General features: G+C 42.3%; 1 protein-coding gene across 10 annotated transcripts in view; it reads left to right on the top strand.

Annotated features, from left to right (window-relative positions):
* The window catches only part of LOC139375980 (amylo-alpha-1, 6-glucosidase, 4-alpha-glucanotransferase a), a 34,257-nt gene that overhangs the window by 14,623 nt on the left and 1,104 nt on the right, over positions 1-18,530 (top strand). For all 10 annotated transcript variants that reach the window (XM_071117977.1, XM_071117981.1, XM_071117974.1 and 7 more), the window contains exons 20-32: positions 885-1,019; positions 3,155-3,285; positions 3,841-3,977; positions 4,272-4,405; positions 4,994-5,169; positions 5,507-5,609; positions 6,313-6,538; positions 11,581-11,701; positions 11,931-12,066; positions 12,693-12,805; positions 13,000-13,211; positions 18,041-18,138; positions 18,329-18,416. In XM_071117977.1, the coding sequence (XP_070974078.1) occupies positions 885-1,019; positions 3,155-3,285; positions 3,841-3,977; positions 4,272-4,405; positions 4,994-5,169; positions 5,507-5,609; positions 6,313-6,538; positions 11,581-11,701; positions 11,931-12,066; positions 12,693-12,805; positions 13,000-13,211; positions 18,041-18,138; positions 18,329-18,416 (1,810 nt within the window). The remainder of the gene's footprint in view (positions 1-884; positions 1,020-3,154; positions 3,286-3,840; positions 3,978-4,271; positions 4,406-4,993; positions 5,170-5,506; positions 5,610-6,312; positions 6,539-11,580; positions 11,702-11,930; positions 12,067-12,692; positions 12,806-12,999; positions 13,212-18,040; positions 18,139-18,328; positions 18,417-18,530) is intronic.

The following is an 18,530-nucleotide window of genomic DNA, read 5'->3' as shown; positions in this document are numbered from 1 at the left end:
AAAGACATTGCAGTTGGAACCAAAAATCTCCAATTTGGACTCCAGACCAAAGGACAAATTTCCACCGGTCTAATGTCCATTTCTGGTGTTTGTAGGCCCAAGAAATTCTCTTCTTATTATTGGTGTCCTTTAGTAGTGGTTTCAATGCAGCAATTCGACCATGAAGGCCTGATCACTGCAGTTTCCTCTGAACAGTAGATGTTGAGATGTGTCTGTAACTTGAACTCTGTGAAGCATTTATTTGGGCTGCAATTTCTGAGGCTGGTAACTCTAATGAACTAATCCTCTGCAACAGGGGTAACTCTGGGTCTTCCTTTCCTGTGGCGGTCCTCATGAGAGCCAGTTTCATCATAGCGCTTGATGGTTTTTGCAACTGCACCTGAAGAAACGTTCAAGTTCTTTATGTTCCGTATTGACTGGCCTTCATGTCTTAAAGTAATGATGGACTGTCGTTTCTCTTTGCTTATTTGAGCAGTTCTTGCCATAATATGAACTTGGTCTTTTACCAAATAGAGCTATCTTCTGTAACCAAACTGACGTTGTCACAACACAACTGATTGGCTGGAAAACATTAAGAAGGAAAGAAATTCCATAAATTCACTTTTAAGAAGGCACACCTGTTAATTGAAATGCATTCCAGGTGACTACCTCATAAAGCTTGGTTGAGAGAATGCCAAGAGTGTGCAAAGCTGTCATCAAGGCAAAAGGGTGGCTACTTTGAAGAACCTCAAATCTCATATATTTTTGATTGGTGTAACACTTTTTTGGTTACTACATGATTCCATATGTGTTATTTTATAGTTTTGATGTCTTCACTATTAAAGAAAAACCCTTGAATGAGTAGGTGTTCTAAAACTTTTGTGTATATGTGTTTCCCTCACCAGGGTGAGTCTGGACCCTAAGGCCCAGGAGCTTGTGGGAGTCATCAGACATCACCTGATCCAATTCAGCCCCAAGTACAAGCCTGGCAGTCTGCCTGACCAGCACACACCACCCATACTGGAGACACCACTGGCACAGTGAGTATACATCACACAAAAACACACACATGTACCTTTACACACACTGCATTGCAAACATTTCCAGTGCATTCGGGAACGTTATCAGGCTCCTTTACTTTTTCCACATTTTGTTACATTACAGCCTTATTCTAAAATGGATTAAACAATCTACACATAATAATGACAGCGAGAACAGGTTTTTAGACATTTTTGCAAATGTATTAAAAATAAAATATGTAAATATCACATTTACATAAGTATTCAGACCCTTTACTATGAGACTCGAAATTGAGCTCAGGTACATCGTGTGTCCGTTGATCATCCTTGAGATGTTTCTAGAACTTGATTGGAGTCCACCTGTGGTACATTCAATTGATTGGACATGATTTGGAAAGGCACACACCTGTCTATGTAAGGTTCCACAGTTGACAGCGCATGTCAGAGCAAAAACCAAGCCATGACATCGAAGGGGATTTGTCCGTGGAGATCCAAGACAGGATTGTGTTGAGGCACAGATCTGGGGAAGGGTACCAAAACAGTTCTGCAGCATTGAAGGTCCGCAAGAACACTGTGGCCTCCATCATTCTTAAATGGAAGAAGTTTGGAGACTCTTCCTAGAGCTGGCTGCCTGACCAAACTGAGCAATCAGGGGGAGAATGGCCCTTGGTCAGGGAGGTGACCAAGAGCCTGATGGTCACTCTGATAGAGTTCCTCGTATGGAGATGGAAGAAACTCCCAGAAGGCAACCATCTCTGTAGCACTCCACCAATCAGGCCTTTATGGTAGAGTGGCCAGACAGAAGCCACTCCTCATTAAAAGTCACATGACATCCCGCTTGGAGTTTGCCAAAAGGAACCTAAATGACTCTCAGACCATCAGAAACAAGATTCTCTGGTTTGATGAAACCAAGATTGAAACCTTTGGCCTGAACGCCAAGCATCACGTCTGGAGGAAACCTGGGACCATCCCTACGGTGAAGCATGGTGGTGGCAGCATCATGCTGTGGGGATGTTTTTCAGCGGCAGGGACTGGGAGACTAGTCAGGATCGAGGGAAAGATGATGAGGGGAGTAAAGTACAGAGAGATGACAACCTGCCAGAGCACTCAGGACCTCAGACTGGGGGTGAAGGTTCACCTTCCAATAGGACAACAAAATGGTTGTGCAGCGACGCTCCCCATCCAACCTTACAGAGCTTGAGAGGATCTGCAGAGAAGAATGGGAGAAACTCCCCAAATACAGATGTGCCAAGCTTGTAGCATCATACCCAAGAAGACTGGAGACTGTAATCGCTGCTTAAACAAAGTATTTTTTATTTAACCAGGTAGGCCAGTTGAGAACAAGTTCTCATTTACAACTGCAACCTGTCATGGGTATAGGGTACTGAGTATAGGGTCTGAATACTTATGTAAATGTGATATTTCAGATATTCCAAATCTGGTTTTGCTGTGCCATTATGGGGTATTGTGTGTAGATCGATGAGGGGAAAAAAACTATTTAATCAATTTTAGAATAAGGCTTTAACGTAACAAAATGTGGAAAAACTGAAGGTCTGAATACTATCCGAATTCACTCACCAAGTGTATTGGAAAAGCGTTATGCTTACAATGGCTTGAGAGGTATAGTATGTTTGGTTTTTCCTGGTGGCTATATATTTGTATAGTGATGAATTGTGTCCATACAGTACGTGTTGAAATACTGATCAGCAGGGCTCTGTCGTCTCCAGTTGTGTTGAAATACTGATCAGCAGGGCTCTGTCATCTCCAGTTGTGTTGAAATACTGATCAGCAGGGCTCTGTCGTCTCCAGTTGTGTTGAAATACTGATCAGCTGGGCTCTGTCGTCTCCAGTTCTGTTGAAATACTGATCAGCAGGGCTCTGTCATCTCCAGTTGTGTTGAAATACTGATCAGCAGGGCTCTGTCGTCTCCAGTTGTGTTGAAAAACTGATCAGCAGGGCTCTGTCGTCTCCAGTTGTGTTGAAATACTGATCAGCAGGGCTCTGTCGTCTCCAGTTGTGTTGAAATACTGATCAGCAGGGCTCTGTCGTCTCCAGTTGTGTTGAAATACTGATCAGCAGGGCTCTGTCGTCTCCAGTTGTGCTCTCAGGTGGGTGTGTTCTAATGTTATGTGACTCCATCTTCTATCCCCATTCAGGATCATGTCTAAGCTGACTCTGGGCGACATGAACATGCTGCTGTTCCGCTGTGACTCTGAGGAACAGGAGGACGGAGGAGGCTGCTACAACATCCCTTCCTGGACCAGCTTCAAGTACGGTGGCCTGCAAGGTACAGTAAAAACAAAAGTATTTAACCTTTATTTAACTAGGCAAGTCAGTTAAGAGCAAATTCTTATTTACAATGATATCCTACTGTACCCCAGCCAAACCCGGACGATGCTGGGCCAAATGTGCCCCACCCTATGGGACTCCCAATCATGGCTGGTTGTGATACAGCCTGGATTCGAACCAGGATGAGATGCAGTGCCTTAGACCGCTGCGCCACTCGGGAGCCCAATTTTGCCCCAGTGCACAGTGAGGTGGTCCAGTCAGTACCAGGATTGGGGTCAATTCCATTTCAATTCGGTCAATTCAGAGTAAATTGGAATTTTACACTTTACTTCCTGAATTGACTGATTTAATCCTAACCCTGGTCAGCACACATTGTGGAAGTTGCCCCAACCACTGATACAGGGTCAGATATTTTTCCATCCCCCACAATGGTTAAGGTTAGGATTTGAGTTGGTTAGCTTATCCTAGAGCTGTGTCTACAAGCAGCTGTACACATATTGTTGAATGAAACTGGACTTAGACATTGAAAACGGGATTCATTGTGTTCATACAGGTCTTCTGTCAGTGATGGCGGACATTCGTCCCAAGAACGACCTGGGCCACCCAGTGTGTGACAACCTGAGACAGGGGGACTGGATGATCGACTACGTCAGTAACAGGCTGGTGTGCCACAGTGGCGCTCTAGGAGAGGTGAGCGGTTTGAGTGACAGTAATTTAAACTGAATGAATGAATCCCGGTTAGATTTTTTATAGGCCTTATGATGGTAAGAAGTAGACAAACAAGATGGTCTGAACTTGACAATGATTATTGTAAATATAAATTAATCCTACAACTCAGCCCAGCTAAGTTCAAAGACCTGAGTTTTAAATCAACCACTGTGGTAGCAGTATGATAATAGGAAGATGATTATCATCATTGTCAACATTTTCCGTTGTCATAATCTTTGAGTTTGGTGTTATCCAGATAACATGTGTTGTTTCCAGGTGGGGAAGTGGCTCAAGGCGATGTTCCATTATCTGAAGCACATCCCTCGCTATCTCATCCCCTGCTACTTTGATGCCATTTTAGTGGGAGTCTACACCACGGCTCTTGACACCACCTTCAACAAGATGTCCAGGTACAAATTTAGGATCTTAATTTGATCACCCTGTTGCAGGAAATGTCCTGCAGAGCAGGAAATGCAAACCTCTAGTGTATTCAAGGTTTTAAAAAGATTCTAAAGTTTGTAATTTACACTTACACATTTCAGACTTGATTTGTTCTAATTATGTAACAACCCTACAAAAATCTCCATTAATTATAAGCCACACAATAATTCAGATTTCCTGAAGTTGCAGGATTATTTTCCTCCTGTGAGAAACTGGTCAAATTAAAATCTTGCACCTGGATGTCTCACACAAACAACCCTATAAAGTTTATCTCATACCCAACATACATTGATGAAATGATGCAATAGAAGAATGGAATATTCTTAAATGATTAGATTTAGTGAGAATATTTGTATTAAAAAGGCCCTGCACCTTTAAGGGTATTTATGCCGAAACCCAGAACCATACCGTTAAATGTTTTTGACAATATCTTTTAACCTCTATCCTTTTTTACAACATATGTATTTTCTCGTGGCGTCTTCAGTTTTGTCCAGTAATGGTGCACAATATTTTTTTATGTAAAACCATGTTTTTTTTCTGGTTTCTGTCTCTTTCAGTTTCGTCCAGAACGGCTCGACCTTCGTCAAACTGCTGGCTCTGGGCTCGGTCCAGATGGGTGGTGTGGGAAGTTTCCCGGCTCTGCCCCCCTTGTCCCTGGAACTACCCGACGTCCCCTACCGCCTCAACAAGGACACCGGCAAGAAGGAGCAGTGCTGCATCTCCCTGGCCGCAGGTCTGCCTAGAAACAACCAATTTCTATTATATATTCTATTCTACTTCTGTAAACAGTAGTCGGATGCCAACCTAATAACCATAATTCTTCTCTGTTGATATTCACGAAACCAATAAGTGGTGTTTAAGTCTATTGTTGGTCAGCAAAATGGTCTATTGTGGTCAGTCGCTAGGTATTTTTAAGCTGACACAATTCTACAAGCTTCAGTCCAATCCAGTAGCTGTCAGCTGACAAAGTCCTATTTGTATCTCGGTACCGTTTTGAGAATTGGTGTTAGAATTTCAGCTGCATTTGCACGTCTTCTTCCTTTATTCATCTCTGCCTTCCTGTTTCACAGGTCTGCCTCACTTCTCCTCTGGAATCTTCCGCTGCTGGGGCCGAGACACCTTCATTGCTCTGCGTGGACTCATGCTGGTCACTGGTCGTCACCTGGAGGCTAGGTGTGTATTCTGACTGTTCTGTAGTAGTATCCTAATTGAACTTCTTAGCTATTAGAAAATATATAACCAGTGGTGTAAAGTATTTAAGTGAAAATATTTTAGAGTACTACTTAAGTAGTTTTTTGAGGGTATCTGTACTTTACTATCAATGTTTTTGACAACTTTTACTTCACTACATTCTTCAAGAAATAATGTTATTTTTCCTGCATATATTTTCCCTGACATCCATAAGTATTCGTTCCATTTTGAATGTTTAGAAGGACAGGAAAATTGTAAAATTCACACACTTATCAAGATAATATCCCTTGTCATCCCTACTGCATCTGATCTGAAGAACTCACTAAACACATGATTGTTTGTAAATTCTGTCTGTGCCCGTGGCTATCCATAAATTTAAAAAACAAGAAAGAAAATGATGGCGTCAGGTTTGCTTAATATAAGACATTTAAAATGATTTATACTTTTAATTTGAATACTTAAATATCTTTTAGCAATTCCATTTACTTTTGATACTTAAGTATTTTTAAAACCAAATACTTTTAGACTTTTACTAAAGTAGTATTTTACTGGGTGATTTTCGCTTGAGTCATTTTCTATTAAAGGTATCTTTACTTTTTTTATGACAATTGGGTACTTTTTCCACCACTGGATATTACACTGGAGTACAGTTGATATATTCATTGAATGTCTCTTTTTCCTACAGAAACATCATCCTGGCATTTGCAGGCACCCTGAGACACGGTCTTATCCCCAACCTGTTGGGCGAGGGCATCTGTGCCCGCTTCAACTGCCGTGATGCCGTGTGGTGGTGGCTGCAGTGCATCCAGGACTACTGTACCTTGGTGCCCGAGGGCATCGCCATCCTCCGCTGCCCTGTGGTCAGGATGTACCCCCGTGACGACTCTGAGCCCCAGGTCTCTGGCACTCCGGTAGGTCATATCTATACATACACATTACGCATACACACACATCCCTCTCTCTCTCACACACACACCCACGTGTACACATCAGACACGAACACACATGCATAAACACACACATACACTCTCCATCTATCTCTCTTTGTCACCCACACACTCTCACATGCACAAGTATAGACACACATATTCATAAACACACACACACACACACACACACACACTCCATCTCTCTCCCTTTCTGACACACACATCCATAAACACATACAGGTCCACACACACATACAGTGCCTTCAGAAAGTAGTCTTACCCCTAGACTTATTCCATATTTTGATGTTACTGCTTGAATTAAAAATTGATTGAAAAAATGTTTTTCTCTCAGCCATCTGCACATAATACCCAATAATGACAAAGTGAAAACATGTTTTTAGAAATTGTAGCTAATTTATTGAAAATGAAATATAGAAATATCTAATTTACATAAGTATTCACACCCCTGAGTCAATAGATTTTTGGGGTGTAGACGAGCTTTAATATTGCAAATAGATTGTAACTTCTATCAATGTAATTATCTGCATCATTTTCAATCCCCCATATATTTTTTGTTAAATATTCTATTTGCTATATACAGTATTTTTCAATTGTGCTATGATGTTTCACGAAGGTTCTGAACCTTTCTATTCTCAAAGATTCTACAGATTGTAAATTAAAGATCAAATGTTTTGCTAAGAGTATCATTATTGATCAATTGACTAGGAGTTTTCATATCACACAGCAGTGCTGTTTGCAGAATTGGCTCCAGATAAATGTTGTAATTCTTCAGCCGTTCCTGAACCTGTGACTGAAAACAAGCTACATATGGGCAGTACCAAAACAAGTGATCTAATGATTCTGTCTCTTTGCACCAAAATCTAATGAAAAAACTCAACATTTTTTGTGTATCAGTTCATTAACCATGTGCCATGGAATCGGTACATCGAAAATCTCTTTCCAACTGTTTTGCAATCTGTATGGCACAGCTGTCATTTTTTGGGTCCTTAAATTAAACTTGTATACTTCTTTATTTATCACAATTTTCTTTAACCAGTTTTGTTTTTTAATCTAGGGCCGACAGACAAGTTCCTTACCTCCTCCCCTTTCCACTTTCCTCTTCCATTTTTGTGGAAATGCTGCAATTATATACTGAACAAAAATATAAACGCAACATGGTCCGATGTTTCAGGAGCTGAAATAAAAGGTCGCTGAAATGTTCAATATGCACAAGGGGCTTATTTCTCTCAAATTTTGTGCACAAATTTGTTTACATCCCTGTCAGTGAACAAGTACATTTATTTATTTCGGGATATGAATACCTATTATGTCCACTTCACCGTCAGACCATTTTATTGGTAAACTACATGGTAATGTAAAAGAAATTGTGATCCAATACTTAATTAGGTTGTAATCCAGAGGTTAGGGAAATGATTTAGATCCTCTGAGGCTGTGGACTGATCCAAATTGTGGATTTAAAAGAACATAACATGACTCATCAGTGTACAATGACACATTTGTATAAGCACCTTTGGCAGCGATTAAGTCTCTAAACGCTTTCCGGCCTCCCGAGTGTCGCTGTGGTCTAAGGCACTGCATCGCAGTGCTAGCTGTGCCACTAGAGATTCTGGGTTCGAGTCCAGGCTCTGTCGCAGCCGGCCGCGACCAGGAGACCCATGGTGTGGCACACAATTGGCCCAGCGTCGTCCAGGATAGGGCAGGGTTTGGTCGGCAGGGATGTCCTTGTCCCATCGCGCACTAGCGACTCCTGTGACGGGCCAGGCGCAGTGCACGCTGACACTGTGGCCAGGTGCACTGTGTTTCCTCTGACACATTGGTGCGGCTGGCTTCCTGGTTAAGTGGGAAGCGATGCGGCTTGGTTGGGTTGTGTTTCGGAGGATGCACGGCTCTCGACCTTCGACTCTCCCGAGTCTGTACGGGAGTTGCATCGATGAGACAAGACTGTAACTTCCAATTGGATACCATGAAATGGTGGGGGAAAAGGGGTAAAAAAGAAAAAGTCTCGCTTTCCTCATCTGGATTGTGCAACATTTTCCCATTTATTATTTTTTGAAATTCTTCAAGCTCTGTCAAATTGGTTGTTGATCATTGCTAGACAACCATTTTCAGGTCTTGCCATAGGTTTTCATGTAGATTTAAGTTAAAACTGTAACTCAGACGTTTAGGGATAGTCAGTCTTCTTGGTAAGCATCTCTAGTGTAGATTTGGCCTTGTGTTTTATGTTATTGTCCTGCTGAAAGTGTCTGTGGGAAAGCCAGGTTTCCCTGGTGAACCAGGTATTCCTCTAGGATTTTGCCTGTGCTTAGCTCCATTCCGTTTCTTTCTTATCCTACAAAACCCCACCACTATGCTTGAAAATATGGAGAGTTGTATTCAGTCATGTGTTGTGTTGGATATGCTGCAGATATAACACTTTGTATTCAGGACAAAAAGTGAATTGCTTTGCCACATTTTTTGCAGTATTACTTTCATTGTTGCAAATAGGATGCGTGTTTTGGAATATGTTTATTCTGTAAAGGCTTCCTTTTCACTCTATTGCTTAGGTTAGTATTGTGGAGTAACTACAGTGTTGAACCTTCCTCAGTTTTCTCCTATCATAGCCATTAAACTCTGTAACTGTTTTAATTTCACCATTGGCCTCATGGTGAAATCCCTGAGCGGTTTCCTTCCTCTTCGGCAACTGAATTAGGAAGGACACCTGTATCTTTGTAGTGACTGGGTGTATTAATACACCATCCAAAGTGTAATTAAAGGTTCAATAAAAATAAACAATGAATGAATAACTTCACCATGCTCAACGGGATATATTTTTAATGTATGCTTTTTTATTTTTACTCATCTACCAATAAGTGCCCTTGTTTTTGAGGCACTGGAAAACCTCCCTGGTCTTTGTGGTTGACTCTGTTTGAAATTCAACTGAGAGACCAGTGGGGTACAGGGATGAGGCAGTCATTCAACAATGTCTATGCAACTTATGTGATTTGTTAAGAAAATGTTTACTCTTGAACTTGAACTTATCACTTGCCATAACAAAGGTGTGAATACTTATTGCAAACATTTCCACATTGACACTATGGGGTATTGTGTGCAGCTGCGGTCATCCCCCTCTTCAAAGGGGGTGACACTCTTGACCCAAACTGCTACAGACCTATATCTATCCTACCATGCCTTTCTAAGGTCTTCGAAAGCCAAGTCAACAAACAGATTACCGACCATTTCGAATCTCACCATACCTTCTCTGCTATGCAATCTGGTTTCAGAGCTGGTCATGGGTGCACCTCAGCCACGCTCAAGGTCCTAAATGATATCTTAACCGTCATCGATAAGAAACATTACTGTGCAGCCGTATTCATTAATCTGGCCAAGGTTTTCGACTCTGTCAATCACCACATCCTCATCGGCAGACTCGACAGCCTTGGTTTCTCAAATGATTGCCTCGCCTGGTTCACCAACTACTTCTCTGATAGAGTTCAGTGTGTCAAATCGGAGGGTCTGCTGTCCGGACCTCTGGCAGTCTCTATGGGGGTGCCACAGGGTTCAATTCTTGGACCGACTCTCTTCTCTGTATACATCAATGAGGTCGCTCTTGCTGCTGGTGAGTCTCTGATCCACCTCTACGCAGACGACACCATTCTGTATACTTCTGGCCCTTCTTTGGACACTGTGTTAACAACCCTCCAGGCAAGCTTCAATGCCATACAACTCTCCTTCCGTGGCCTTCAATTGCTCTTAAATACAAGTAAAACTAAATGCATGCTCTTCAACCGATCGCTACCTGTACCTACCCGCCTGTCCAACATTACTACTCTGGACGGCTCCGACTTAGAATACGTGGACAACTACAAATACTTAGGTGTCTGGTTAGACTGTAAACTCTCCTTCCAGACCCATATCAAACATCTCCAATCCAAAGTTAAATCTAGAATTGGCTTCCTATTTCGCAACAAAGCATCCTTCACTCATGCTGCCAAACATACCCTTGTAAAACTGACCATCCTACCAATCCTCGACTTTGGCGATGTCATTTACAAAATAGCCTCCAATACCCTACTCAACAAATTGGATGCAGTCTATCACAGTGCAATCCGTTTTGTCACCAAAGCCCCATATACTACCCACCATTGCGACCTCTACGCTCTCGTTGGCTGGCCCTCGCTTCATACTCGTCGCCAAACCCACTGGCTCCATGTCATCTACAAGACCCTGCTAGGTAAAGACCCCCCTTATCTCAGCTCGCTGGTCACCATTGCATCTCCCACCTGTAGCACACGCTCCAGCAGGTATATCTCTCTAGTCACCCCCAAAACCAATTCTTTCTTTGGCCGCCTCTCCTTCCAGTTCTCTGCTGCCAATGACTGGAACGAACTACAAAAATCTCTGAAACTGGAAACACTTATCTCCCTCACTAGCTTTAAGCACCAACTGTCAGAGCAGCTCACAGATTACTGCACCTGTACATAGCCCACCTATAATTTAGCCCAAACAACTACCTCTTTCCCTACTGTATTTAATTTATTTATTTATTTTGCTCCTTTGCACCCCCATTATTTGTATTTCTACTTTGCACATTCTCCCATTGCAAATCTACCATTCCAGTGTTTTACTTGCTATATTGTATCTACTTTGCCACCATGGCCTTTTTGCCTTTACCTCCCTTATCTCACCTCATTTGCTCACATCGTATATAGACTTGTTTATACTGTATTATTGACTGTATGTTTGTTTTACTCCATGTGTAACTCTGTGTCGTTGTATGTGTCGAACTGCTTTGCTTTATCTTGGCCAGGTCGCAATTGTAAATGAGAACTTGTTCTCAACTTGCCTACCTGGTTAAATAAAGGTGAAATAAATAAATAAATAAAAAGTAGGCCAGTGTCACAAAATTTCAATTTAATCAAATTCAGGCTGTAACACAACAAAATGTGGAAAAGTCAAGGGGTGTGAAAAATGTCTAAAGGCTCTGTACATCAGGTACAGTCTAACTTGATCCTTGTGTGTTTCAGTCCCTGCTCACACAGCCCTTGTGTGATGTCATCCACGAGGCCATGCAACGTCACATGCAGGGTATCGACTTCAGAGAGCGCAACGCAGGACCAAAGATCGACATGCACATGAAGGATGAGGGTGAGTTTGCCAGTCTAGTCACCTCTCGTTTCGGTCACACTTTGAGTTAATAAGTAGTACCAGGAGTTTTTACTGACCAAGTTACCTGACGAGGAAAAACTCTGGGCCACCTGTTATTCCCTTCAAGTGGCTCTTTTTGGTCTTTAAGGTTTTTGTTATGAGGTGCACATTGTCTTGTTGTCTTGCTTCAGCAAATATGGTATATTGTTATTATTCTACTTGCTCCCAGGCTTCAATGTTGTGGCCAAAGTGCACCGTGATACTGGCTTTGTTTACGGTGGCAACCGCTTCAACTGCGGAACATGGATGGACAAAATGGGAGAGAGTGACAAAGCTCGCAACAAGGGCATGCCTGCAACACCCAGGTAAGACTCTATCCACTTTACCCCTATTTCTCAAAGATCCAATTCAGCTGTTTTTATCTCAATATCAAATCATTTCTGGGTAACATTTAATCACCTTAATGTGATTGAATTAAAATGGTCAAAATTAAACTAAAAATGGCTTCTTAGCAAAGAGTAATTTCTCAAACAAGAATTTTGCTAGGACTGTCTGGGAGTTGTCTGAGTAGGGAGGGGACAACTGAAAACAAGCTGTTTTTGGCTGAGAGGTTTGGAACGGTCTTTCTTATTGGTCTATTTACTAATTTACCAGGCAGGCCAAAATTCCATCCCACCTAAACAGGCTGAAATTTCAGCCGGTCTTTTCAAACAGCTCTTACTGTAAAAAGGCATTACCATCATTTTCACAATTTCACAGTATTATTCCAACCTCATGGTGTGGAAATATAGTATATAAAATACAGGAAAAACAAGCTTTTGACTGCTCTGGGCCTTTAAACCTACAAAACAATACAATTCAACCAAACTAGGGAAAAGCCAGTGTATGTTTAGTTGGGTGTCTTTCCTGCTTCTCCTGAAGTTTGTAAAGATGTAATAATGCATATTAAATTGATTTGATGTGACTTGTCTCCCTGGTTGTGTGTCTCCAGAGATGGGTCAGCGGTGGAGATTGTGGGCCTCAGTAAGTCTGCGGTGCGCTGGCTGGTGGAGCTCCATAAGAAGGGCCTGTTCCCCCACAGCTCCATGAAAATACACCGGGATGGTGAGTGCTGCCTGGACACACACACACACACACACACACACACACACACACACACATGCACCAGCAGTGCTGGCATACACACACATTGACATGTATGCAAACATACATGTGCAATGTCCCTCCCTCAGAGACAATTGTTTCACTAATAAGACATAATGAAACATGTTTTATTATATGATTGTTTTCCCTTGCAGGTAAGGAGGTGAAGGTTTCCTATGAGGAGTGGAACCATAAGATCCTGGCCAACTTTGAGAGGAACTTCTATGTGTCCCACGACGAGAAGGACCCCAACGAGAAGCACCCCGACCTGGTCCACAAGAGAGGCATCTACAAGGACAGCCACGGAGCCTCCAGCCCCTGGTGTGACTACCAGCTCAGGCCCAACTTTTGCATTGCCATGGTGGTGGTGAGTTGCCATCAGTGTGGCATCAGCCCATGCCCCGTTCCTTCAATCCTTTGCATGTTTTTTCTCATAGAGAAGCATTGGAATTTCAGTTTACTTCCAGCTTTGACTGAATTGAAATGGAATTGACACCAACCCTGGTCCTTAGCCCATATACACTACCGTTCAAAAGTTTGGGGTCACTTAGACATGTCCTTGTTTTTGAAAGAAAAGCAAATTTTTCAGTGTAGACATTGTTGATGTTGTAAATTACTATTGTAGCTGTAAACGGCAGATTTTTTTATGGAATATCTACATCAGTGGTTCTTAACCTGGGTTCGATCGAACCCCAGGGGTTCGGTGAGTCAGTCTCAGGGTTTCGGCGGAGGTCAAGACACACATCCGATTCATATGATTCGTGAGGACACGCTCCGCTTGGCCATCATGGCTGCAGGTGATCACGCTACATCGCTTAGCCTATCTGTGCTGCAGGGAATTTGGTGCGCTCAGTAGTCGACTTGTGACTGTCGTGATGGGACGTCTTGTGATTTCTTTCTTAATATTTTAATCCCTTCATACTTACTATGTCGAGCAAAAAAAGAAAGTGGTCGGACGAATATGTACAATATGGATTCACATGTATAACGGAACGTGATGGGAGTCAGTGTCCTAACTGCATGATTTGCAATGCCAAGTTGAGCAATTCTAGTCTAGCACCGGCAAAACTAAGAGAACACTTCCTTAAGCTGCATGGAGATGGAAAATACAAGAACACAACGCTCGCTGAATTCAAGGTGAAGAGAGCCAGATTCGATGAAAAGGCTACTCTGCCTGTTCTCGGCTTTGTACCCATCAACAAACCGATCCTCACAGCATCGTACGAAGTTGCTTACCTGATCGCAAAGCAGGGCAAACCACACACCATTGGTGAAACACTCATAAAACCAGCTGTGTTGAAGATGGCGAATATCATGCTGGGAAAAGAGGCTGAAGTTAAGTTATCCCAAATTCCTCTTTCAAATGACACCATCAGCGACAGAATAGAGGACATGAGCAACGACATCTTGGCTCAAGTAGTTGCAGATCTGATTTCAAGCCCGGCAAAATTCAGCCTTCAACTGGACGAGACCACAGACGTTTCCAATCTAAGCCAGCTTGCTGTATTCGTGCGCTATTTGAAAGACGACATGATAAAGGACAATTTTGTATTTTGTAAGCCTCTTACAACAACAACTAAGGCAGCCGATGTGAAGAAACTTGTGGATGACTTCTTCAAAAACAACAATCTTTCGTGGGATATGGTTTCTGCAGTTTGTTCGGACGGAGCTCCAGTCATGCTGGGAAGAAAGTCTGGTTTTGGTGCGCTAGTGAAAGCCGATGCACCACACATCATTGTTACGCATTGTATTCTGCACAGGCATGCGTTGGCAACAAAAACCTTGCCTCCAAAACTGGCAGAAGTATTAAAAATTGTAGTGGAATGCGTGAACTATGTGCGAACTAGTGCTCTGCGGCATTGCATCTTCAGTGAGCTGTGTAAAGAAATGGGCTCTGAATTCGAGGTACTTCTGTACCATTCTAACGTTCAGTGGTTATCCCGGGGACAGGTGCTGAATCGTGTTTTTGCCGTGCGTGTGGAATTAGCCCTGTTTTTGCAAGAGCACCAACATTGTCATGCAGATTGCTTCAAAAATTCTGAGTTCATTCTCATTTTAGCGTACATGGCCGATATCTTCGCAGCTCTCAATCAAAAGATGCAGGGCGGTGGAGTCAACATCATCGAAGCGGAGGAAAACCTGAAGGCTTTTCAAAAAAGGCTACCGTTATGGAAACGACGGACAGAGAACAATAACTTCGCAAACTTTCCCCTGCTGGACGACTGTGTAAGTAAGATCGAAAATGTATCTGGAATCGAAGACATTTCTGTACCCGCGGAACTGAAGCAAGCAATTGCCACGCACTTAGATTTTGATGATTTTGTTCTTTGAACACAGTGATGTTGATGCACGGTTCATTTTGTGCACCAGTCAAATATATACCTGTTTTGAATTTGAAAAAAATCATTATATTTTTCCAATTAAGAAGGGTTCGGTGAATGCGCATATGAAACTGGTGGGGTTCAGTACCTCCAACAAGGTTAAGAACCACTGATCTACATAGACGTACAGAGGCCCATTTATCAGCAACCATCACTGCTAGGCAGAGTTGCAAAGAAAAAGCCATAGCTCAGACTGGCCAATAAAAAATAAAAGATTAAGATGGGCAAAAAAACACAGACACTGGACAGAAGAACTCTGCCTAGAAGGCCAGCATCCCGGAGTCGCCTCTTCACTGTTGCCGTTGAGACAGGTGTTTTGCGGGTACTATTTAATGAAGCTGCTAGTTGAGGGCTAGGGGGCACAAGGAGTTCCCTAAAGGGATCCCATTCAGCTGAAAAAATATAATTTAGAAATATTTAACTTTCACACATTAACAAGTCCAATACAGCAAATGAAAGATAAACATCTTGTTAATCTACCCATGGTGTCCGATTTAAAAAAAAAAAAATGTAAAAAAATGTTTTACAGCGAAAACACAACATATATTTATGTTAGATGACCACCAAATTCAAAAACACACACAGCGATTTTTCACAGTCACAAAAGCATAAATATAGATAAAATGAATCACTAACCTTTGATTATCTCCATCAGATGACACTCATAGGACATCATGTTATACATGTATTGTGTGTTTTGTTCGATAATGTGCATATATATATTTTAAAAATCTGTTTACATTGGCGCGTTACGTGCAGTAATGTTTTGATTCCAAAACATCCAGTGATTTTGCAGAAATACTCACAATAAACATTGATAAAAGATGCATGTGTTATTCACTATTCACAGAATTAAAGATAAACGTATCCTCTATGCCACCGTTGTGTCACATTTTATTTTATTTTTACGGAAAAAAGAATCATCTGAGAACGGCGCTCAGAACCCAAAGAAATAGCCGCCATTTTGGCATCAACAGAAGCTACAAAAAACACTAAATATTCACTTACCTTTGAATATCTTCATCAGAAGGCAGTTCCAGGAATCCCAGTTCGACAATAAATGACTGATTTGTTCCATAAAGTTCCAAAAAGCCCATAATTTAGCCACTTGTTGTTAGCTTGTTCAGCCCAGCATTCAATCCTCAAAAAGCACGAGCAATTCCTCCAGACAAAAACTCAAAGTTCAGTTACAGGTCGTAGAAACAAGTCAAATGATGTATGTAATCCATATTTAGGATGTTTTAAACATTAATCAGCAATGAGGTTCCAACCGGAGAATTTAATTGTCTGAAGAAACGCATTGGAACGTGAGGACACTCTCGTGACCGCGCGCAATGAGACCGAGGCTTTCTGCCAGACCACCCACTCAAAGAGCTATTATGAGCCCCACCTTTTATAGTAGAATCATACAACCAGAATCTAAAGACGGGGACATCTTGTGGAAGCCCTAGGAAGTGCATGCTCATCCATATCTAAGATGGACATCAAATGGCAATTTTCTAAATTGAGTTCTCACTTCCTGTTTGGATTTCTTCTCAGGTTTTTGTCTGTCATATGAGTTCTGTTATACTCACAGACATAATTCAAACAGTTTTAGAAACTTCAGAGTGTTTCCTATCCACCAGTAATAATAATATGCATATATTCCTATCTGGGAAAGAGTCGGAGGCAGTTTACTCTGGGCACGCCTTTCATCCAAAAGTGAAAATACTGCCCCCTAGCCCCAACAGGTTTCTTAAACTAGACACACTAATGCACTTGTCCTCTTGCTCAGTTGTGCACTGGGGCCTTCCACTTCTCTCTCTATTCTGGTTAGAGCCAGTTTGTGCTGTTCTGTGAAGGGAGTAGTACACAGCGTTGTACGAGATCTTCAGTTTCTTGGCAATTTCTTGCATGGAATAGCCTTCACTTCTCAGAAGCAATTTTGAGCCTGTAATCGAACCCACAAATGCTGACGCTCCAGATACACTACTTTTCTAAAGAAGGCGAGCTTTATTGCTTCTTTAATTAGTACAATAGTTTTCAGCTGTGCTAACATAATTGCAAAGGGTAATGGGCTGACAATGGGCCTCTGTATGCCTATGTAGATATTCCATAAAAAATCTGCCATTTCCAGCTACAATAGTCATTATGATCAATTTGGAATTGGTCCCCCCTTTGCTGCTATAATAGCCTCCACTCTTCTGGGAAGGCTTTTCACTAGATGTTGGAACATTGCTGCGAGGACTTACTTCCATTCAACCACGAGCATTAATGAGGTTGGTTTTCGATGGGGCTCAGATCAGGGCTCTGTTGAGGCCAGTCAAGTTCTTCCACACTGATCTCGACAAATCATTTCCGTATGAACCTTGCTTTGTGCACGGTGCCATTGTCATGCTGAAACGGGAAAGAGCCTTACACAAAGTTGGAAGCACAGAATCGTCTAGAATGTCATTGGTAGTCCGTCGGACTGCCAGATGGTGAAGCTTGATCACACTCCAGAGAACGCGTTTCCACTGCTCCAGAGTCCAATGGCAGCAAAGCTTGTGTGTGGCTACTCGGCCATGGAAACCCATTTCATGAAGCTCCCGATGAACAGTTCTTGTGCTGACGTTGCTTCCAGAGGCAGTTTGGAACTCAGTAGTGAGTGTTGCAACTGAGGACAGATGATTTTTACGCGTTATCTGCCTCAGCACTCGGCGGTCTTGTTTCTGTGAACTTGTGTGGCCTACCACTTCGTGGCTGAGCTGTTGTTGCTTCTAGACGTTTTCACTTCACAATAACTCTTATGGGTTAATAAGTTGACCTGAATGGTGTTCTCTATTCTGTCCTTGAGGCTCCGGAGTTGTTCACTGTGGAGAGAGCCTGGAAAGCCCTGGGAATTGCTGAGAAGAAGCTGCTAGGACCTCTGGGAATGAAGACGTTGGACCCAGAGTAAGAGACCTCATTATCCCTCATCACCATGGGACCTGACCAGGAGAACCTAGGGCCCTGAGTTTTTCTTATTCAGGTCATATGTTCAAGAAAAACTCCTGGCCCCACTCATACTTGTTCATTAACTGATTCATTTTCAATACTTATTTTCCTGGCACATATACTGACATCAAGTTAATTTCTCCCCTAGTGATATGGTGTACTGTGGTGTCTATGACAACGCCCTGGACAACGATAACTACAACGTGGCCAGAGGTTTCAACTACCACCAAGGACCGGTGAGTGTCCCTTACTGAGGAATTGAGTTGTATTATACCTTGAATTAGGAGTTATTGTTAACTTTATTATGTCAATGCTCCCGAGGGTATAAATAAAGTTGTATTAAATTGATC

This window comes from Oncorhynchus clarkii, chromosome 20, assembly GCF_045791955.1.
Source record: "Oncorhynchus clarkii lewisi isolate Uvic-CL-2024 chromosome 20, UVic_Ocla_1.0, whole genome shotgun sequence".
Lineage (NCBI taxonomy): Eukaryota > Metazoa > Chordata > Actinopteri > Salmoniformes > Salmonidae > Oncorhynchus > Oncorhynchus clarkii.
This window is presented reverse-complemented; position numbering and strand designations above follow the sequence as displayed.